This window comes from Panthera uncia, chromosome D2, assembly GCF_023721935.1.
Source record: "Panthera uncia isolate 11264 chromosome D2, Puncia_PCG_1.0, whole genome shotgun sequence".
Taxonomy (NCBI): Eukaryota; Metazoa; Chordata; class Mammalia; order Carnivora; family Felidae; genus Panthera; species Panthera uncia.
Genome location: NC_064818.1, coordinates 11,497,426 through 11,514,623, shown reverse-complemented (window position 1 = coordinate 11,514,623; position 17,198 = coordinate 11,497,426). Strand labels below are relative to the sequence as shown.

Here is a 17,198-nt window from a genome sequence, read left to right as displayed (position 1 = left end):
GAGAGGAGGAGACCCCATGAGAAGAGTTCGAGGAGGAGCAGCCCGTTTGGTAGGAGAGGAACCAGAAGACGGGTTTCACTGGGAAGCCAAGTGAAGAACAAGCAAGAAGGGCCCGGTGAGCTATTTTAAAGAGCTGTGGTTAGATCAAGTAGGATGAGACAAAGAATTTATCACTGGATTTAGAACTGGGGTAGTTGATGATCTTGCTGTACTGTTTCCAAGGAGATGAAAGCTTAATTGGAGTGGGTTCAAGAGAGAATAGGAGAATTGGAGGCAGCAGGTGTAAACAACCTTTTTTGAAGAGTTTTGCTTTAAAGGGGAACAGAGGAATAGTGTGGAAACCAGAGATGGGTAGGGGGTTAAGAAAGGGCGCGCGCGTGTGTGTGTGTAGACGGATGATGTGACGATATGTGTTTGCAAGCCGATGGGATTGATCTGGTAGAGAAAGAGGAATTAATGCACCAGGGAAAGGGGGTGTTTGCTAGCTCTGTGACCTTGTAAGTGGGGAGGGCCGGCAATCAGTGTGCAGGTTGGGGGGGGGGGCAGTGTGCTCACACTGCGGGAGCGAAGTTGGAAGCGTGCAGATCCAGAGGCACGCTAGGCGGTGTTCCGGGGGAGTCTGTAACTGCTTGTTTTCTCAGTGAAGCAGGCAGCAAGGTCAGCTCAGAATGGGAATGCAGTGTCGTGTGCTTTGCCAGCAGTGCGTCTGTGTGTAGCCAGTCTGTGTGTAGCCGGCAGCCTCCATGGAGAAGGGGTCTCTGCCGGGGCTTTTAAAAACCATGCACAGCCCTGGACTCCCCGCTTTCGGTTCCTGGCTCGTGTGGTCTGGGGTGAGACCTGGGCTAAGTAATTTTTTTTTAATTTTAAATTCCAGTATAGTTAACATACAGCGTTACATTCGTGTTAGATGTACCATGTAGGGATTTGGCAATTCCGTACATCACCCTGTGCGCCTCGCCTCGAGTGCCCTCCTTAATCCCCATCACCTCTTTCACCCGTCTCCCCACCCACCTCCCTTCTGGTAACTGTCGGCGTGTTCCCTGTAGTTAACAAGAGTCTATTTCTTGCCTAGCCTGTCCCTTTCTTGTTTTCGTTCCTTGGCTCATTTGTTTTGTTTCTTAAATCTGGCTTCAGGAATTTTGAGGCCTTAGAGGTGATGTGTATACTGTGATTGGAAACCAGCAGCGTGTATCTCGGTCCTCGGAGCAACCACCTGGGGGTAGCTGTCCTCCCATGTTAGAGTGAGTCAAGGTCAGATGGTTAGGACGTGCTGGAGGTAGTTCGGATCCCTGATCTGCCAGTTTGAATACTGATGCGTGTTTCCAAGTCCTGTGTAACTTACCCCATGCTTTGTCCGTTCGCATTGCACAGTGTCCGGTCTGGTCTGAGAACGAGCTTTCCCAATGTAGATTTGAATGTGACTAGAAGTAAAAAGCAAGTGTAGGGAAAGAATCGTTTTAACCTAGTTACGAAAGAATGCAGATTAGAGCGAAATTAAGGTAATGTTTTATCTGTACTAAGTCGGTGAAAGTAAACTTAAAAATGATCAAGGCCTGTGCTGGTACAGCAGTAGAAACAGAAAGCTTATTCATCCTAGAGCCTAGTATCAGGCTGGGACGGTCCTTTTGAAAGATGCCGTAATACCTGCCAAGACATATAAAAACGTTCATACCCTTTGAGCTAATGATCTCATTTCTGGGAAATTATCCCAATAAAAGAATTCGGCAGCATTAAGAACACTATATACGCAAAGATTTTTCACCAGCTTTATTGAAGAAAAAGACACCTAAATGCCCAGCTGGAGAGAAATTGTTAGCTTAGATTACATCATTCTGTTGGGATATTATTCAGAGTATTCAAATATTAATTACGAAGACTATGGCAGGGTGACAGTGCTTATAAAATGTAAATAAAAAACATAAAACCAAAAATTATTTAGACACTGTATACATGACAACGTAAAAACTACATTTAATAAAGATCAGAAGAAAATGCTGTAAAGGAAAATAATTGTTACTATAAGGCAGTAGAACTAAAGATTCCTTTTAAATACTGCTTTCCCTATTTAAAAATAATTTTTCTGTATGATTATAGACATATATGTTTACTGAAGAATTATAAGAAATTACAAAGAACAAAACAAAAAAAATTCACGTATGTGCAAAGCTCAGAAGCCAACAATACAGATATTTTGGTTATTGTAAAGGCATGTCTTCTGTCAGTGAATTCTCCTCACACTCTTGGGTGTAGAAACAGTTAAGAACCAAGATTTGCTTTGCTTGGATGACATGGTTGCTTCTAAGGAGAAAGCCTTTCTCTTAAACATTTGTTTTTGAGAGAGAGAGAGAGAGAGAGAGAGAGGGAGAGGGAGAGGCAGAGAGAGGGGGGAGACAGAATCCCAAGCAGGCTCTGCACCATCAGCGCAGAGCCCGACGCGGGGCTCGAACCCCCGTGAGATCATGACCTGAGCTGAAATCAAGAGTTGACGCTTAACCAACTGAGCCACCCAGATGCCCCGAAAGCCTCTCTCTTAAATGAAAAAACTGTTGGAACTGAACAGAAGGGGGAACTCACGGCTGCTTTTGTTGCAGTATCTGGCTGCCGTCTTCGGTTTATGTTTGTGATTCATGTTGCACTGAAAACTGCGAGGTCAAGGTCGGATGTGGCTGAGGGGGCTCTGGCCCTGAGACTTCTGGAGTAAAAGGCAAATAAGGAAGCGTTTCTTTGTCTTTTGCTGATGTTCATAGTTTTGATTGCCTGTTATTTTAACTCCTTTATCCTTGAAATTTCTATGGGAAAATAATGTTATTACTACTACTAGATTTAATTTTCCTTTTCTAATTGAAATGATTATTTTGATAGAATAATTTTTGATAATGTGAGGTTTCTTAGAAATATAATTATCACCTAAAAGGATGGGCTTATATCATTTTTGTTTGCACGTGTGCAAACTAATTTCAAAGGATCAGTATCCTATAAATGCATCCGTTATATTCACATTTTCCTCTGTTAAATGATTTGAAGATAATTTTCCAACTTATGGAGAAATAAAGCCCCATTGGGATATTGATTAAAATTTAACCCTAACCTAGAGTATGATGATATCTTAGCAATATTCCTAGTTGTCATTTAGGAGCATAGGATGTCTTTCCAGTTATTATTAATGAGGTTTTATAGTTTTTCTTAAATAGAGAATTTCGGGAACCTTCCTAGGTGTTTTGTGTCACTTTGTTGTTGTGGTTGGCTTATTTTTTCCTTTCGTAAATATTTCTCCTTTGGTAATGACCTTTTAGATTTTTATTTCATGACAGCTTCTCTGTTGAATTTAGATAAATTGATACCGTTTTTCAGTTGAATGTCTTGTATTTTCCAGGAAGCTATGCACCATGGTATCGTAAATGGTTCTAGGAAAGGGAAGTAATAGTTCTCAGTTTTCCCTTTATTTTTACCTTGCTGAAGGTAGTTGACCCACGCCTAGGAGCTCATTCTCAACGTTTTCTCCTCTGATCCTCTCCGAGCTTTGTTAACATCCTACAAGTATTTCTGCATTTCAGAGGCCTCCTATTCAGTGGCTATGGAGAGGTCACCACTGCCCAGTTAAGCTTACGTGATTGGATATTTCTGTTCTTGGGCCTTTCCTTCTCAGGTGGACTATAGGTCTGAAGTCCTTGCAAAGACTTTTCCAGATTGCTTTCGGAGGCGGGAGTTCATGACAGGGATGTGAGGAACAGAAGGCCTCCACGCCTCTCTTGGTCCCCAGGCCTCCACGGAGCCTGGGACACTCGTTACCTCACAGGAGTAACAGCACAGCTGGGGGACCTCCAGCTCAGGCTCTGGCTTCCCAGCGCGCCTGGCTTTCCTCTTTGTGATGGAGAAGATTTGAATGGGGTCGCTTGGCCCTAGCTAGGAAATGGTGCTGCTTCACCTGGGCCTTAGCATTGGCCTTGCAGAGTACGGTTTTCCAGCACGCGGCTTCTATCTGTAGTTTCTGGAGAAAAAGCCACGGGCAGGCGTTGGATCATGATCATGACTACACAAATGAGTCTGGCCTCTGATTTCCTCATCTGCTGTGTCCCCAGTGGTCACATCTGAGACCCTGTCCTCCCTAGTGTTAGCATACTGTGGAGATTGTCTCTGTGTCTCATTGCCCTGTCTCCCGTCTCGTCCATTTCCCCCTCAAAGTCTGAGTCCCTGGCATCCAGATTTTCTGCCTTGCGCATGAGCTGTGCCAGGGGCACCCCTCCCTTCCTTCAGGCGAGGGGTGAACCAGGGGCCCTCCAGGTTGGCCTTGCATTTCCAGCGACCCCAGTGCACTCCTCCACCGTGGGCAGGGTCTCCACCGTCTTCACCCCTGGCCTTCACTTCTGCCCTCGTGATGCTGGGTTTCCTAACACCTGCCCGTGGCTGCCTGTGTCCGTCCGCACATTTGCCACCATGGAGAATCCACTCAGAAGGCTTCTGAACTAAGCCCACGCCCTCTGTGGTTTTGGAAAGCCAGAGTGTTTTTCCTTGTAAACTTCTTTCTTCAGGTTTCTTCCTTCTGACTCATCGGTGCCCTGCTGATGGTGGCACCCATGTCCCTATCACTTCTGGCTTGGATTTCGTGGCAGCGGGATGGGCCTCCTGCTCATTCTTAACTAAAGCATCTGCCTACTGATGGCTGTCCGGCTTTCTGCAGCCTAAGAGTAAATCGGGTAGATGGCGAGATCGTAAATGGCCTTTATTCCTTCCTTCTTGACCCTGAGATTTGTGGACTCATCCCTGAGGTTTTCTCATCGCTTGACCTGAAAAGGTGCCGCCTCACCGATCCAGGACCCCAGCTTGGCTTTACGGGAGAATCGCCAGGGGCTCCTAAAGATATCGTTGCTTAGCTCTCTTCTCAAGGTCCTGATCTAACCGGTCTAGGGGGAGGTCCAGGTATTAGAAAACACACAAGGAGCCCCACAGATGACAGTGTGCGACCAGAGTGTAGAACCCTTGTGAACAGAGGGAGGCTCCCGTTCTCTTCTTTCCCTGGACCTCTCTTCTGGATCCTGTGAGATCCTCTGGCATGACTGTAGCTTGCTAGCGTGTTTATCTCCTAACCCTGGTTGAGGAACATGACAGAAAAAATCCTGGCGAATCTAACGTGATATGACCTGCTTCCTGCAAAGGTCTGCACACCGAGCCTCTGTTCATTCTGGGATTCATTTGTTTATTCAACGGCCGGGAGTTGAGTGTCTGTTAATGTGACGGGACTATTCCAGGTGCTACAGGAACAGTTTGACAAGGATGTATCCTTACGGGGCTGAGAGTTGGTGATTCTGTTCTGGCCCGAATAACGAATTCCTGCCCTGTGAGGACCCTCCTGCTTGTTCCGTGGGCAACGCTGCCTCCTGGCACACGGCTGGGCTTCCCTGCTCGCCTGCGCACGACACCCTAAGCCTTCCACACTTGGCCACGTGTCATTCGTGGCTCAGAGAAGTGAGCAGGACCTGGATCTCTTGACCTACCAATCAAACTAGGCTGTAAGAGACACTGGCAGTGCTGGTAGCCCCAGGCCCCTCTGCCTCCTCTTTTAAGGAGCTTGGCTGGGCCATGAACCTAGAAGCTAGAACCCTTATTGGGCTCACTGGTGAAGGGTGAACCAAAGTCCAAGACTAAAGCTAGCCCTGGACGACCTGCTCCTGACTGCTTTCTCCAGGCCTACATCTTGGCCTTAACCTTGTCACTCTAACTGAAGGAGTAAGTTGTTGAAGAAATCATTTAGGGAAGAAGAGAGCTTGCCACCTTCCCTAAAGCCTGGAGCGGTGGGGCCACAGAGCCCACTCCTGTCTCCCTTTCCCTTGGCCCTTGGTCCTGCTGAGTCATGGGGGCACTGAACCAGCTGAGGTGACACCTAACCCCACCAGCTGCAGGACGCCGGGAGAGATTGGAAACCAAAGGGAACAGTTGAAAGAATACCAAAGTAGGCAAGCTATTGAAAGCCTGGATCTAAGGGTGAGTTCTTTGTGTAATTCCCGACCGTGCCTTTTCTGGGGGGGTGAGGCCTCTCTAAGTGGCCCTCATCTGTGTGCTCACCTGGAGAGCTTGCTCTCTGGAGGTCAGGACACTTAGTGCCCACGTCTAGGCAAGGGCGCCCTCCCTCAAAATAGCTTGTAGACTCAACACATAGTTCAGTGGTGTTGGCCATTTGTCAGTAACATTTTGCACACAGAATTGTGTGTGGCTTATTTTTTTGGATTGTCATGATAGCAAGTGTTCAGTTTTTCTTCAGAGCAGATTTGATTTTTTATGCAAGAAATCACTCGGGGCACCTGGGTGGCTCAGTCAGTTGAACATCCGACTCTTGTTTTGGCTCAGGTCACGATCTCACTGTTTGTGGGTTTGAGCCCTGCCTTGGGCTGTGTGCTGAAAGTGTGGAGCCTGCTTGGGATTCTCTCTCTTCCTCTCTCTCTCTCTCTCTCTCTCTCTCTCTCTCTCTTCTCCTCCCCCACTCACACTGTCTCTCAAAAATAAATACTTAAAAAAATATTTAAAATAACTCAGAATGTAATTTGTTGAATAAGCCCTGTGTTGAGGCTGTAAATTTGGTCTGAAGATAGTCTCCATTACAAAGTTCGGAAGGGTTTTGAGTAAAAGCAGTGTTGATTCAGTAAACAGTATCGAGCACATACTTTGGCAGGCACAGCTCTAGGCACAGGGGATACAGCAGGACTGGTGTTCTGGCTCAACAAGCTAATAAATAATAAAACATAAGAATAATAAGTTGCCAAATAAATACCATTTCTAGAAAGAGGTGCCACGAGGGGGATGGGATGGGGGAAACAGGCAGGGTGGCGGAGGGGACGGTAAGGAAGGCCAAACTGGAAGAGCTGTCTGGGCTGGGACTTGTGTGATGCGAAGCACAGAGCCATGTCCCTGTGTGTCCCCGGCAGTGGCAGCAGTGCATTTCGCTCTAACGTAGAAGCTTGGCAGGTGTCCAGACCATCAGAGGAGCAGGGGGAAGAGTAGAGTAGATGAGAGAAAACGTTAGGAAATAAACCCGGAGACGTGAGCCCTGGCTGTAAGGCTTGAGGGGCAGCAGCTGGGAGTTTTGAGTCTTGCTGGAATCTGTTCCTTGCTTTCTAGTGTCACCGTTCTGAAGAGTAATATGGATTCTATTTACATTTATGATTTAAGGCACACGTTAATTAGCCAGTGCATGGGGGGTGGGGAAGAAGGTGGGGATTCTTGGATCTTTGTGGAGTATTGGAGCAGGAAAATGCCAGAAACCCTTCAGAAGTGTTGCCTGGGTGATGAGTTAAGGTGCTGCAGGCAGATCTCGACAGGAGGGACGCTGACTCGTTAATTTGTTCCTCAGTAGCGTTTGAGTTTTTACCGTGTGTGTGTATTTTTTAAGAAGCTTATTTATTAATATACCACATGTGTGTGTGTGAGATTTTATTTTCACGGACTCAGTGTAGCTGTTGTGCTGGCGACAGTCTGTAAAACCCAAACATTGGTACCCGAGTGCCTTCGACAAGTGAAATGTGCTTCTGCTTTCATAGATAACACTTCATTTTTCTATCTCAAATTACGTCTTTTCCTCCCTTCCCCAGGCGACAGAAACGGATGCCAAAATCAGAGTGTGCATCCGGGCCTACCATCTACTTGTGAAAAAACTGGGCTTTAATCCAAATGACATCATCTTTGACCCTAATATCCTCACGATTGGTACTGGGATGGAAGAACATAACCTGTATGCTGTTAATTTTATCCACGCCACAAAAATCATTAAAGTAAGTATGGATGTTTTCTCTTTCCTCCCCAAGACATCCCTCACATTTATCCCATGGCTCCAGTGAGTAGTTGGAGCTACATGATTATTGGCTGGGAATGTCGACATTTTACTCTTAGGTAGTAAATTGGTTTTCGGAAATTTAGGGGCCTTTTTTATTTTTCACGTATGTGTTTTACACTATGGAGTATAACATACATACTGGAGAAAATACATAAAAGGTACAGAGTGTAATAAATAAATATGAATCACGTAGTAGTTTTTACATAGGTCATGAAATAGAACGTGCCTAGTGCTCCCATGACTCTTTCTTTCAGATTACGCTCTCATTCTGAATTCTATGATGTAACCATCATCCTGAATTTTATGATACCACTTTGCTGCTTTTCTTTAGAATTTTATCGCTTATGTACAGTCTGTATTTGCAAATTCACCCACTTGGTAAAATTTATTCGTGACCCCAGAATCAGTACTCATGGTACTTTTGCAGTCGTTCACGGACATGCCCGTGTGCAGAGAGGTGAAAAATTCAAGCGGCCCCACCTACACGTTCCCAGATGAGGTCAACAAGGACATACTCTCCTGCTTTTCTCAGCTATCATCCTGCAAACAAGCGTCCATTTCGTGGTCTATTTAAGTGCCATGTTTTTCACATTTTTGAGCATTTTCTTGGTAACTTCTTTCCCTGTTTCAATGGCCCCCAAGTATAGTGCTGCAGTGGCATCTAATGTGCCTGAGTGTGGGAAGGCTGGACATGCCTTGCAGAGAAAATACTTGCATTAGGTAAGCTTTGTTTAGATGGGACTTGTAGTGCTGTTGGCTGTGAGCTCAGTGTTAGTGAATCAATACTATACGTTAAACAAGATGTCTTTACACAAACACACGTAAGACAAGTTTATATATTGATGAGTAGATGAAAATTGTGTGACCAGAGGTTCACGGGAACAGAACTCTACTTTTCCCTCGGAGCAGTGATTCCGATATTCCTGGATTCATTGTTCACGGTGACTTTATGGAACAAAACTACCACAAATAATCAACTGTGTACCCAGTGCTTTGCCTAGTTTTGAGCTTAATATAAGATCTTGGGGCCCCTGGGTGGCTCAGTTGGTTAAGTGTCCGACTCTCGATTTCGGCTCAGCTGACAATCTCATAGTTTGTGAGATTGAGGAAGGAGCCTGCTTGGGATTCTCTCCTTCTCTCTCTCTCTCTCTCTCTGTCTCTCCCTAGCTTGCACACATGCTCTCTCTCAAAATATAAACTTCAGGGGAACCTGGGTGGCTCAGTCAGTTAAGTGTCCGACTTTGGCTCAGGTCACGATCTGTCTCACAGTTCATTGAGTTCAAGCCCTACATTGGGCTATGTGCTGACAGCACGGAGCCTGGAGCCTGCTTCGAGTTCTGTGTCTCTTCCTCTCTCTCTGCCCCTCCCCCATCCCTTCTTACATTCTGTCTCCCCCCCCCCAAAATAAATAAACATTAAAAAAAAAACCTTTAAATAGAATCTTAAGATTTGTATGTCTCTTTTCCTTACCCAGACTTACTTAAAAGATTCATCTATGTTGTCATTATACTTTGTTCATTTTTATTGATGTATAATATCGTATTGTGTAACTGTTCCACAATCAACTGTTCTGCTGTTGATAGACATTTGGTTTGTTTCCAGTTTTTGGACCATATAAGCAGTGCTGCTGTGAACATTCTTGTACGTGTAACTTGGGTGCACGTGCATGAGTTTCTTTTTTAAAAAAATTTTTTTTTTTTAACGTTTATTTATTTTTGAGACAGAGAGAGACAGAGCATGAACAGGGGAGGGGCAGAGAGAGAGGGAGACACAGAATCGGAAGCAGGCTCCAGGCTCCGAACCATCAGCCCAGAGCCCGACGCGGGGCTCGAACTTGCGGACTGCGAGATTGTGACCTGAGCTGAAGTCGGACGCTTAACCGACTGAGCCACCCAGGCGCCCCGAGTTTCTTTATAGCATACACCCAGAAGTGGGGTGCTTGGGTCACAGCAGTAGATAAGGTGAGCTGTCTCCCTAAGTGCTTGAGCTGGTGTGTACTTTGACCAACGTAAGGAGGGGTTCCTATTGTTCCACATGCATGCTCATGCGTGATATTGTCATCACGTGTGCTGGGAGCCTCAGTTTCACGTTGTGGTATAATCAGCCAAGTTTATGGTGAACTAGGGAGTTGGTTGATTTAGGCTACAGAAGCCTTCGAGTGAATGACCGACTACTCTGTCTCTCTCTGTGTTTTCCATCTCTGATTCTTTCTTTTCTCTGTGATTTATTTGGCAAGTATTTTATGGCACACTCACCATGTACTGTGGCCCCGTCTGGCTCCCTGTAGAGATGAAGTGGATACAGCAGAATCTTTTATCTTCCCATAGGGGATTAGAGCGTAGGAGGAAAGACCGTCTATGAAAGAGCTCCCGCGACGTCGTGGTAGGGCAAGTTGAGTCTGCGTCTGGCTCCAAGAAGCCCTGAATTACTTCGAACTTCACGTTTTTTACTTTCCGCTCTTGTATATGTAGCTTGAGGAATGTGATTGCTACTTTTGGCAAAATAGGGTAATCTGTTCACCTTTAAAATTTTTTGCTAGGAAACATTACCTGGAGCCAGAGTAAGTGGAGGTCTCTCCAACTTGTCCTTCTCCTTCCGCGGAATGGAAGCCATTCGAGAAGCAATGCATGGGGTTTTCCTTTACCATGCCATCAAGGTACAGTACAACACCTGTTTGCACTTGGAGCCAGTTTTTAATCGGGACAGGGGTTTGCAGATGTGGGGACAGACTCACGCAGCTGGTCTGCTGCAGCTTCTGTGGCTAACGTTTTATCTGTGCTTTATGCATCGTCCGTGGCTGCTTTCACGGTACAGTAGCAGAGCTGAGTAGTTGTGATGGACACTGTGGTCTCAAATACTTTCTACAGAAAACGTTTGCTGACCTCTGAATTTCCCTGGAAATTCTCATTTTTTTTTTCTTTGTATTGCCCTTAGTTTGGTATGGACATGGGGATAGTGAATGCCGGAAGCCTCCCTGTCTATGATGATATCCATAAGGAGCTCCTCCAGCTCTGTGAAGATCTCATCTGGAATAAAGACCCCGAGGCCACTGAGAAGCTCTTACGCTATGCGCAGGTAGAGAGAAAAGTGTTCTGACAGATGGCTTTTCCTGTCTGAACTCGTCACTCATGTTCATTAGACCATCGTAGGCTAGAAGCAAGTGTCTAATCCAGTCTTTGGATCACTTAATTTCTACAGAGAGTTCCAGAGAAGGTGTCTTAGTTAAGGGTAAGGAAGCAGAAGCAGGCCATACCCAGCCTGCTTCAGTGTTCTGAATTTAGGCTTCTGTACATTTATTTTAGAACGTACAATTAGGGGCACATGGGTGGCTCAGTCAGTTGAGTGCCGGGCTCTTTCTGCTCAGGTCATGATCCCAGGGTCGTGGGATCGAGCCCTGCATCAGACTCTGCACTGAGCTTGGATTGTGCTTGAGCTTCTCTCTCTCTCTCTCTCTCTCTCTCTCTCTCTCTCTCTCTCTTTCTTTTTCACTCTCTCTCTGTCCCTCTCCCCTATTTGTGCTCTGTCTCTAAAAAAATTTTTTTTAAATTTTTTTTAAAAATCAAAAAAATGGTGTATTTGTAAAAAAAATAAATGAAAGGTAAAATTAGTTTTTTCTCATACCAAAGTCACACATGTTAATTCTAGAAAATTTACAAAATACAGATAAACAAAAGAAGAAAATAAAAATCAGAATCCTACCATCCAAAGTTAACCACTGTTGAGATTTTGTTATAACTTTCTAGTCACGTTTCCATTTTATGAGATATTTTTCTTCCTTGTAATTTAAATTAGCTATTTTGGATTTTCCTGTGCGGCTGTGTTATTTCTGGGTTCCCACTGTGGCGTGTTTATGTCTGTGTGCCTGTTGATACTAGGGTCTGGTCCACCTGTGGCAGCGTTCTGCATTTGAGGGCTTGTGGTCTGTTCACCTCTGATCTATAGACATGAGAATAATTACAGTGAGTCTGAAAATCGGTTCCTTGTTTCCCCTTATTATGTGTCAGGCAGTCCTGGGTACATTAAGTATGTATCATGGGTGTGGCTTCCTACTGTTCTGTCTAAATAAGATGAGATCTTTACCTCAAAAAAACTTTCTCGTTTATTTCTGAAAGTGAAGGCAAAGGAGGACGTTATTGTCACGTTGTGAAGGCGGTAGAGTGCTCTCGTGGATGTTGTCTCCCTCGTTAACGTTTTCCGTGTTAAAATCTGAATTTAACTCTGGCAGAGATGCTCACTTTCTGCTTCCGTCGAAGAGTGAGTACTAGAGAGCTCTGGAGGAAGGCTAGGAAGGTTCAGGGTTAACTGCCTCCTTGTCAGCTTACAGGTGACAAGATTTAAGTTTCTGAAATTGCTGTGGGCTCAGTGAAGCTCACGGAGTTCAGACTGTGTGCCAGTGAGCACAGGCTCCTCCTTCCCATCCCTTAAACACATTTCCGATTTCTCTTGTGGGCCAAGGCCAGGATGGATCCGGTCTTGATTACCGCAAATATAATCAAGTTGTGCTTCTCACCTCATTGCATACAAAACAGTCTCTGGATCGCCCCCACCCCCCCTTTCCAGAACTGTTTCTGCTCATCTAGACAGAGTGCTTAGCCCTTGAATAGTCTTCAGACATCAAGAACCTGAGTGTGGAACGCTATTCAATTTTCTCCTGAGCCTGTCTTCCGCTGAGTGGGGAGACCTGTCTGTTAGTAACTCGGGGTTCCGGTGAAGCCAAAAGGGCATCCGAGTTTCTATAACTATGAAGTTATACCAGAGTGTTCTCACCCACACAGTGATGTGCTGTTTCAGTTTTTCCTCCACTGTCCAGATGAGCCAGCTCTCACGGAGGAAAGGTGGGAATCCTTGTGTGTAAGGCTGTTCTCATTTAAGGTTTTGTTGACTTTGTAGGTGATGTCAGTCCTTCTTTTCCATCTGTGTTTTAGAGTTTGCTTACAGATTTTTGTTTCTGTGTATCCTGCTGAGCTGTGAAGGGGTTTTGCCCCTGGGGCACAGCCAAACTGAGGGAGATCTTAACAGCAATTGCAAGAGCTTAACAATCCATCATATAAGAAATTTCCTCCCTCTTAATGTAGCCACAAGGACTTACTACAAGCCATCGACCTGTCTGTCGAGTAGGCTGTCTACCTTCAAGGTGACTTCTGTTACCATTAAGGGAATTAATAACCAAAACAGGTATACTTTAATAAGTCCCACGAGTTGCCAGCTCTGTAGCGATTTCTCAGGATGTACCAAGTGCAGATGGAGCATAAAAAGCAGTGATATTAAGGGGCAAGTAAAGGTTGAAGATTTTTTTTCTTTGTAAGAAAATGATTATCTCTTCTTGTTATTAAACGATGCAGTCTGCACCCAAGTCCCTGTGTGATACCTTGTTGAACAGGTGGAAAGCATCTTCTCTCTGATCTCGCTAAGCTCTCTAATCCCACTTTGGGGGAGTTAATGGGTTTGTTGAAAAATAATTCTTTTAATCGGGTGCAGACTGACCTGTGACGAATAAATTATTGTTGGTAACGACATCTGGAGATGGCATGGTACCATGTGATCTTTGAGCACTTTCCTTACCAAGCAGTACCCTAATGGAGGTCATGAGCCCTTTGGGCTGGAAGGATCTCTGTTCTGAACACAGTCGTTCCTGAATGACCTTGGATTGTGAGACTGTTCTTGATACTTTTCTGTGAAAAAGGTTATCTGATCCTTCATCTAGCCTTCATCTTCCTCATTGCCATTGGAGGTCGCCTTCTTCTCTGTCTTCCTCTGGAGCAGTTTACTCCCCTTGATTCCAGAAACGAAGCAGCAATCACCGTGAGGACCCCGTGACACAGAAGCTTCCCTAGAGCAGTAGATATGGATACAAGGAGCAGCCAGATGGACATGACAGTTGATTGGTCGCTTTACTTGGTAGCTTTGTATTTGCTGAGCTTCCACAGTGGGTCTTGTGTGTGTTTCACCCGTGAGGCATTCTGTGTTTCGCTCGTGGTGAACATCCTGTTGAGCAACTAGTTGGAGAGCAAGGTGGACTCCGAGTGCCATGTTGTGCTTCTGAAAAAGCCACCCTCCAGTGTCCCTCTTGCTCGAAGCACTGATTTTCTGCAGCACGTTCATTGGGTGGCGTAGTTTTCATTCGCTGCAGCCGCCAACACTTTGGTGAAATCCTCACTGGCCTTCCCTGTGTCCTCATTGGCCGCTGTTTGTAATCACGTTCCGTCTGGACCCCTCCCCACCACGTAAGTGCTGCACACCGTGGGGTTTCTGTGGACACACCAGGTCCTTGTTCCAAGAGTGTTTGCAACACTGCCCTGTTTTCACTCCTCCAAGTCCACCCCGCAGGCAGGCATTGTCTGATGGCTCATAGAGCAAATGGGGTGTTCTGTGTCAGGTGACATGAATGTGAGCTTTAGCAGGGCTTTTTCTTTTCTCTTTCTGTTTCTTTCTGCAGTGCCACACAGCTCTGGTTGTGTGGGCTTTGCCATCATCGTGGCTGGACAGTATGACTGCGTATGCCTCTGCCACATTTTCTGGATCTGTCTGTCCACCAGCGGACATTTAGTTTGCTTCCGTGTCTCGACTCCCGTGACTCATGCTGCAAACTATTCTTTTTAAATCGCCATCTGTAGTTTTTCCGATAGGTGAGGAGACCCTTGTGCCATCGTTACTGCAGTGAGCACCCCTACCCTGCAGTTCTGGGGTTCTCCCAGGTCCTTCCATCTCTGCTTACACATGGTCTGTCGCTTAATGTCTTTGTGTTTGTCTTCTTCCTTCCTGTTACCGGCGTTGTAGTCCAGGCCTTTATCCCGGACTGTTAAAACCTCCCCCTTCTGGGCTTCTCTTAAAAATACTGCTTCGTAAAAAAAAAAAAAAAAAAAAAAAAAAAATACTGCTTCGTTATTCTGCAGCTTCGGAACTTTGAATTTTGTCCTGCGCCCCCACCCCTTGCCCCCGCCCCACAGTTGCCTGTGAGGTTAAATCCAGGCTCCATCACATGGATTTCTGGTGCTCCGTGACTTGGCCTCTACTGTCCTGTAAAACACCGCTGCAGAAAATCTGGTTTTGTTCAGCATTAAACCACTCAGCCAGTATTTACTGAACTCTTGTTCTGTGCTGTGTACCTCACTGAGCCTGGAGGATCCAAGTAGTAAGAGAGATGTGCTCTGCGGTTGAGTGAGACACACAGAAAGGCACAGCACAGGTGTAATCCAGCGCGGTGAGCGCGGGACGCCGTGAGAACGCATAGGAGGGACACTGAACCTGAAGGCGCACAGGTGGTCGGGGAAAGCCTCCCGGAGCCGAGGGTCAGGGGAGGCCTGGAAGCTAGAGAGGAGCGAGCCGGCGGGCGAGGATTTGGTGTTGGAGTGCGGTGCTGGTGGTCCCCCGGGGAGGGGCATTTGCATGTAGCGGGTGGGGGGGGCTGGCCCATAGGTGGGTGCTGAGTGAATGCGTGTCAGGTGAATGACTGTGAAGGCCCAGGGGCAAGGGAGATGATGGGGAGTGTGAGGAGCTGCAGCGTTTGGGTAGCTGGGCTCGCTGGGCCGGCGGGGCAGAAGACGCAGCCGATGCGGTCAGGGGGAGAAAGCCAGATTGGCGCGTGGCACGGCCCGGAGCGGAGCCGTGGCCAGAGGTCCTTGGCCTAGAAAGGGAATATATCCCTGGAAGAATAGGACACCTACGGTGAATTTTTTCACGGGGGTGGGGGGGAGGTGGGGAGCGGGGAGGGGTGCTTCGTGATTTGCATTTTGGACAGGCCCCTCTGGTTCCAGTGCAGAAGGTGCACTGGGGTCGGGGCGGCTGTGGGCTGCAGAGACCAGCTCACGGCTCGGACCTTGGAAGCGCGGAAGCACGGCGGGGAGAAATTAAAAAAAAATTTTTTTTTAATTATTATTTCTGAGACAGAGCATGAGTGGGGGAGGGGCAGAGAGACAGGGAGATCGAGAATCTGAGGCAGGCTCCAGGCTCCGAGCTGTCAGCACAGAGCCCGACGCGGGGCTTGAACTCATGAACCGTGAGATCACGACCCGAGCCGAAGTCGGTCGCTCAACCGACTGAGCCACCCAGGCACCCGGCGGGGAGAAATTTTGAGGGCTCGGTGAGTGACCGAAAGAGAGGAAGGGATGAATGTTCACAAATGTACTTAGATTTTTGGTTTGGGCAAGTGATGCCACCACTTGAGATGGAGAAACAGATAAGGCCATGCAATTCACCTCATGGACCACGGTCATTGCACTTTTTGTCCCTTTGCTGAATCTGTCCGTTTCCTCAAAGTCTCTCTCCCCCCGGGTTTGTGGTGACGACTCATTCCTCGAAACCCTGGGTCTGGTTTGTAGCACGTAGTTGTCTGGATCATCTACTCACCCAGCCCCCGGCACGTGCTTTCTCTGCTGGCTCCCCTTCCGCCTCCTTACGATGCGGCGCGGTCCTTGAGAGCGTGGCCGTGTCTTGCACCCCTTGGGTGTGCCCGCGTCCTGGGTGCCGTGTGACTCGGCACATGACGGCCTCTCTGCACGTGTTTGTGGGTAGTGATGCTCCACGTGGAGGCCTTCGGAGGCCCAGCACGTGTGGGAACAGCTTCTCTTTCTGCCTGGCCATACTTCATTTGAAATTGCTATCTTAGGAAAGGAGGAACGGGGAGCCTCATTTTATCCTTCCACCACAGGCTTAAATCCTAAAACACCTCTCCTTGTCTCTGTCCTTCCCTCAAACATTAATTGAGATCTTAATTCATGCTGGACACTCAACTAGGCACCAGCAATATAAAAATAGAATAAGCCATAGTTTTCTGCTGTGAGGGCTTGTTGCACCCACTCTCTGTCCTAATTTCAACTCAGACTCATGGCAAAGGAGGGAAGAAAGTCGTCCAGACTGACGAGTGGAGGAATGGCCCCATTGAAGAACGCCTCGAGTATGCCCTTGTGAAGGTGAGCTGTGGGAGCACGGGGTGAGTGAGAACAGGCTGGCTGGTGGAGCCTCGAGGTGGTTGCTGGAGGGGAGATTCCCTAGAACACTCCTGAGCAGTTTGGACACTGTCCCCCCCCCACCCACCCCCCCTCACCCCCCCACGGAGCACAGTTGGCGGTGTCTAGAGGTAGTTTAGGTCGTCACAGTAGGGGGTGGGAGGTGTCCCTGGCATCCAGTGGCGGGGGATCCCGTAAACCTCCTGTAGTGCACAGGACGGGCCCGCGTGACAGAGAATCATTCAGCCCAGAATGTCCGTACTGCCAAGGTCGGGAAACGCTGTTCTAGACCAAGTTGCCGTCATTTGATCCACGAGCAAGTCCTGGATCTTCTGCTGATAATTTGGACTTCACACAACATAAGCTCTTGGCTTCGGTGTCCTCATTTGTGGTCCGGAGAACTTGCGAGTTCTCTTTTTGGCTCTCAAATT

At 47.1% G+C, this 17,198-nt stretch overlaps 1 protein-coding gene across 3 annotated transcripts in view; it reads left to right on the top strand.

Annotated features, from left to right (window-relative positions):
• Positions 1 to 17,198, top strand: part of MTR (5-methyltetrahydrofolate-homocysteine methyltransferase) — a 132,456-nt gene that overhangs the window by 47,982 nt on the left and 67,276 nt on the right. For all 3 annotated transcript variants that reach the window (XM_049646099.1, XM_049646098.1, XM_049646100.1), the window contains exons 16-19: positions 7,581 to 7,760; positions 10,362 to 10,478; positions 10,757 to 10,897; positions 16,642 to 16,731. In XM_049646099.1, the coding sequence (XP_049502056.1) occupies positions 7,581 to 7,760; positions 10,362 to 10,478; positions 10,757 to 10,897; positions 16,642 to 16,731 (528 nt within the window). The remainder of the gene's footprint in view (positions 1 to 7,580; positions 7,761 to 10,361; positions 10,479 to 10,756; positions 10,898 to 16,641; positions 16,732 to 17,198) is intronic.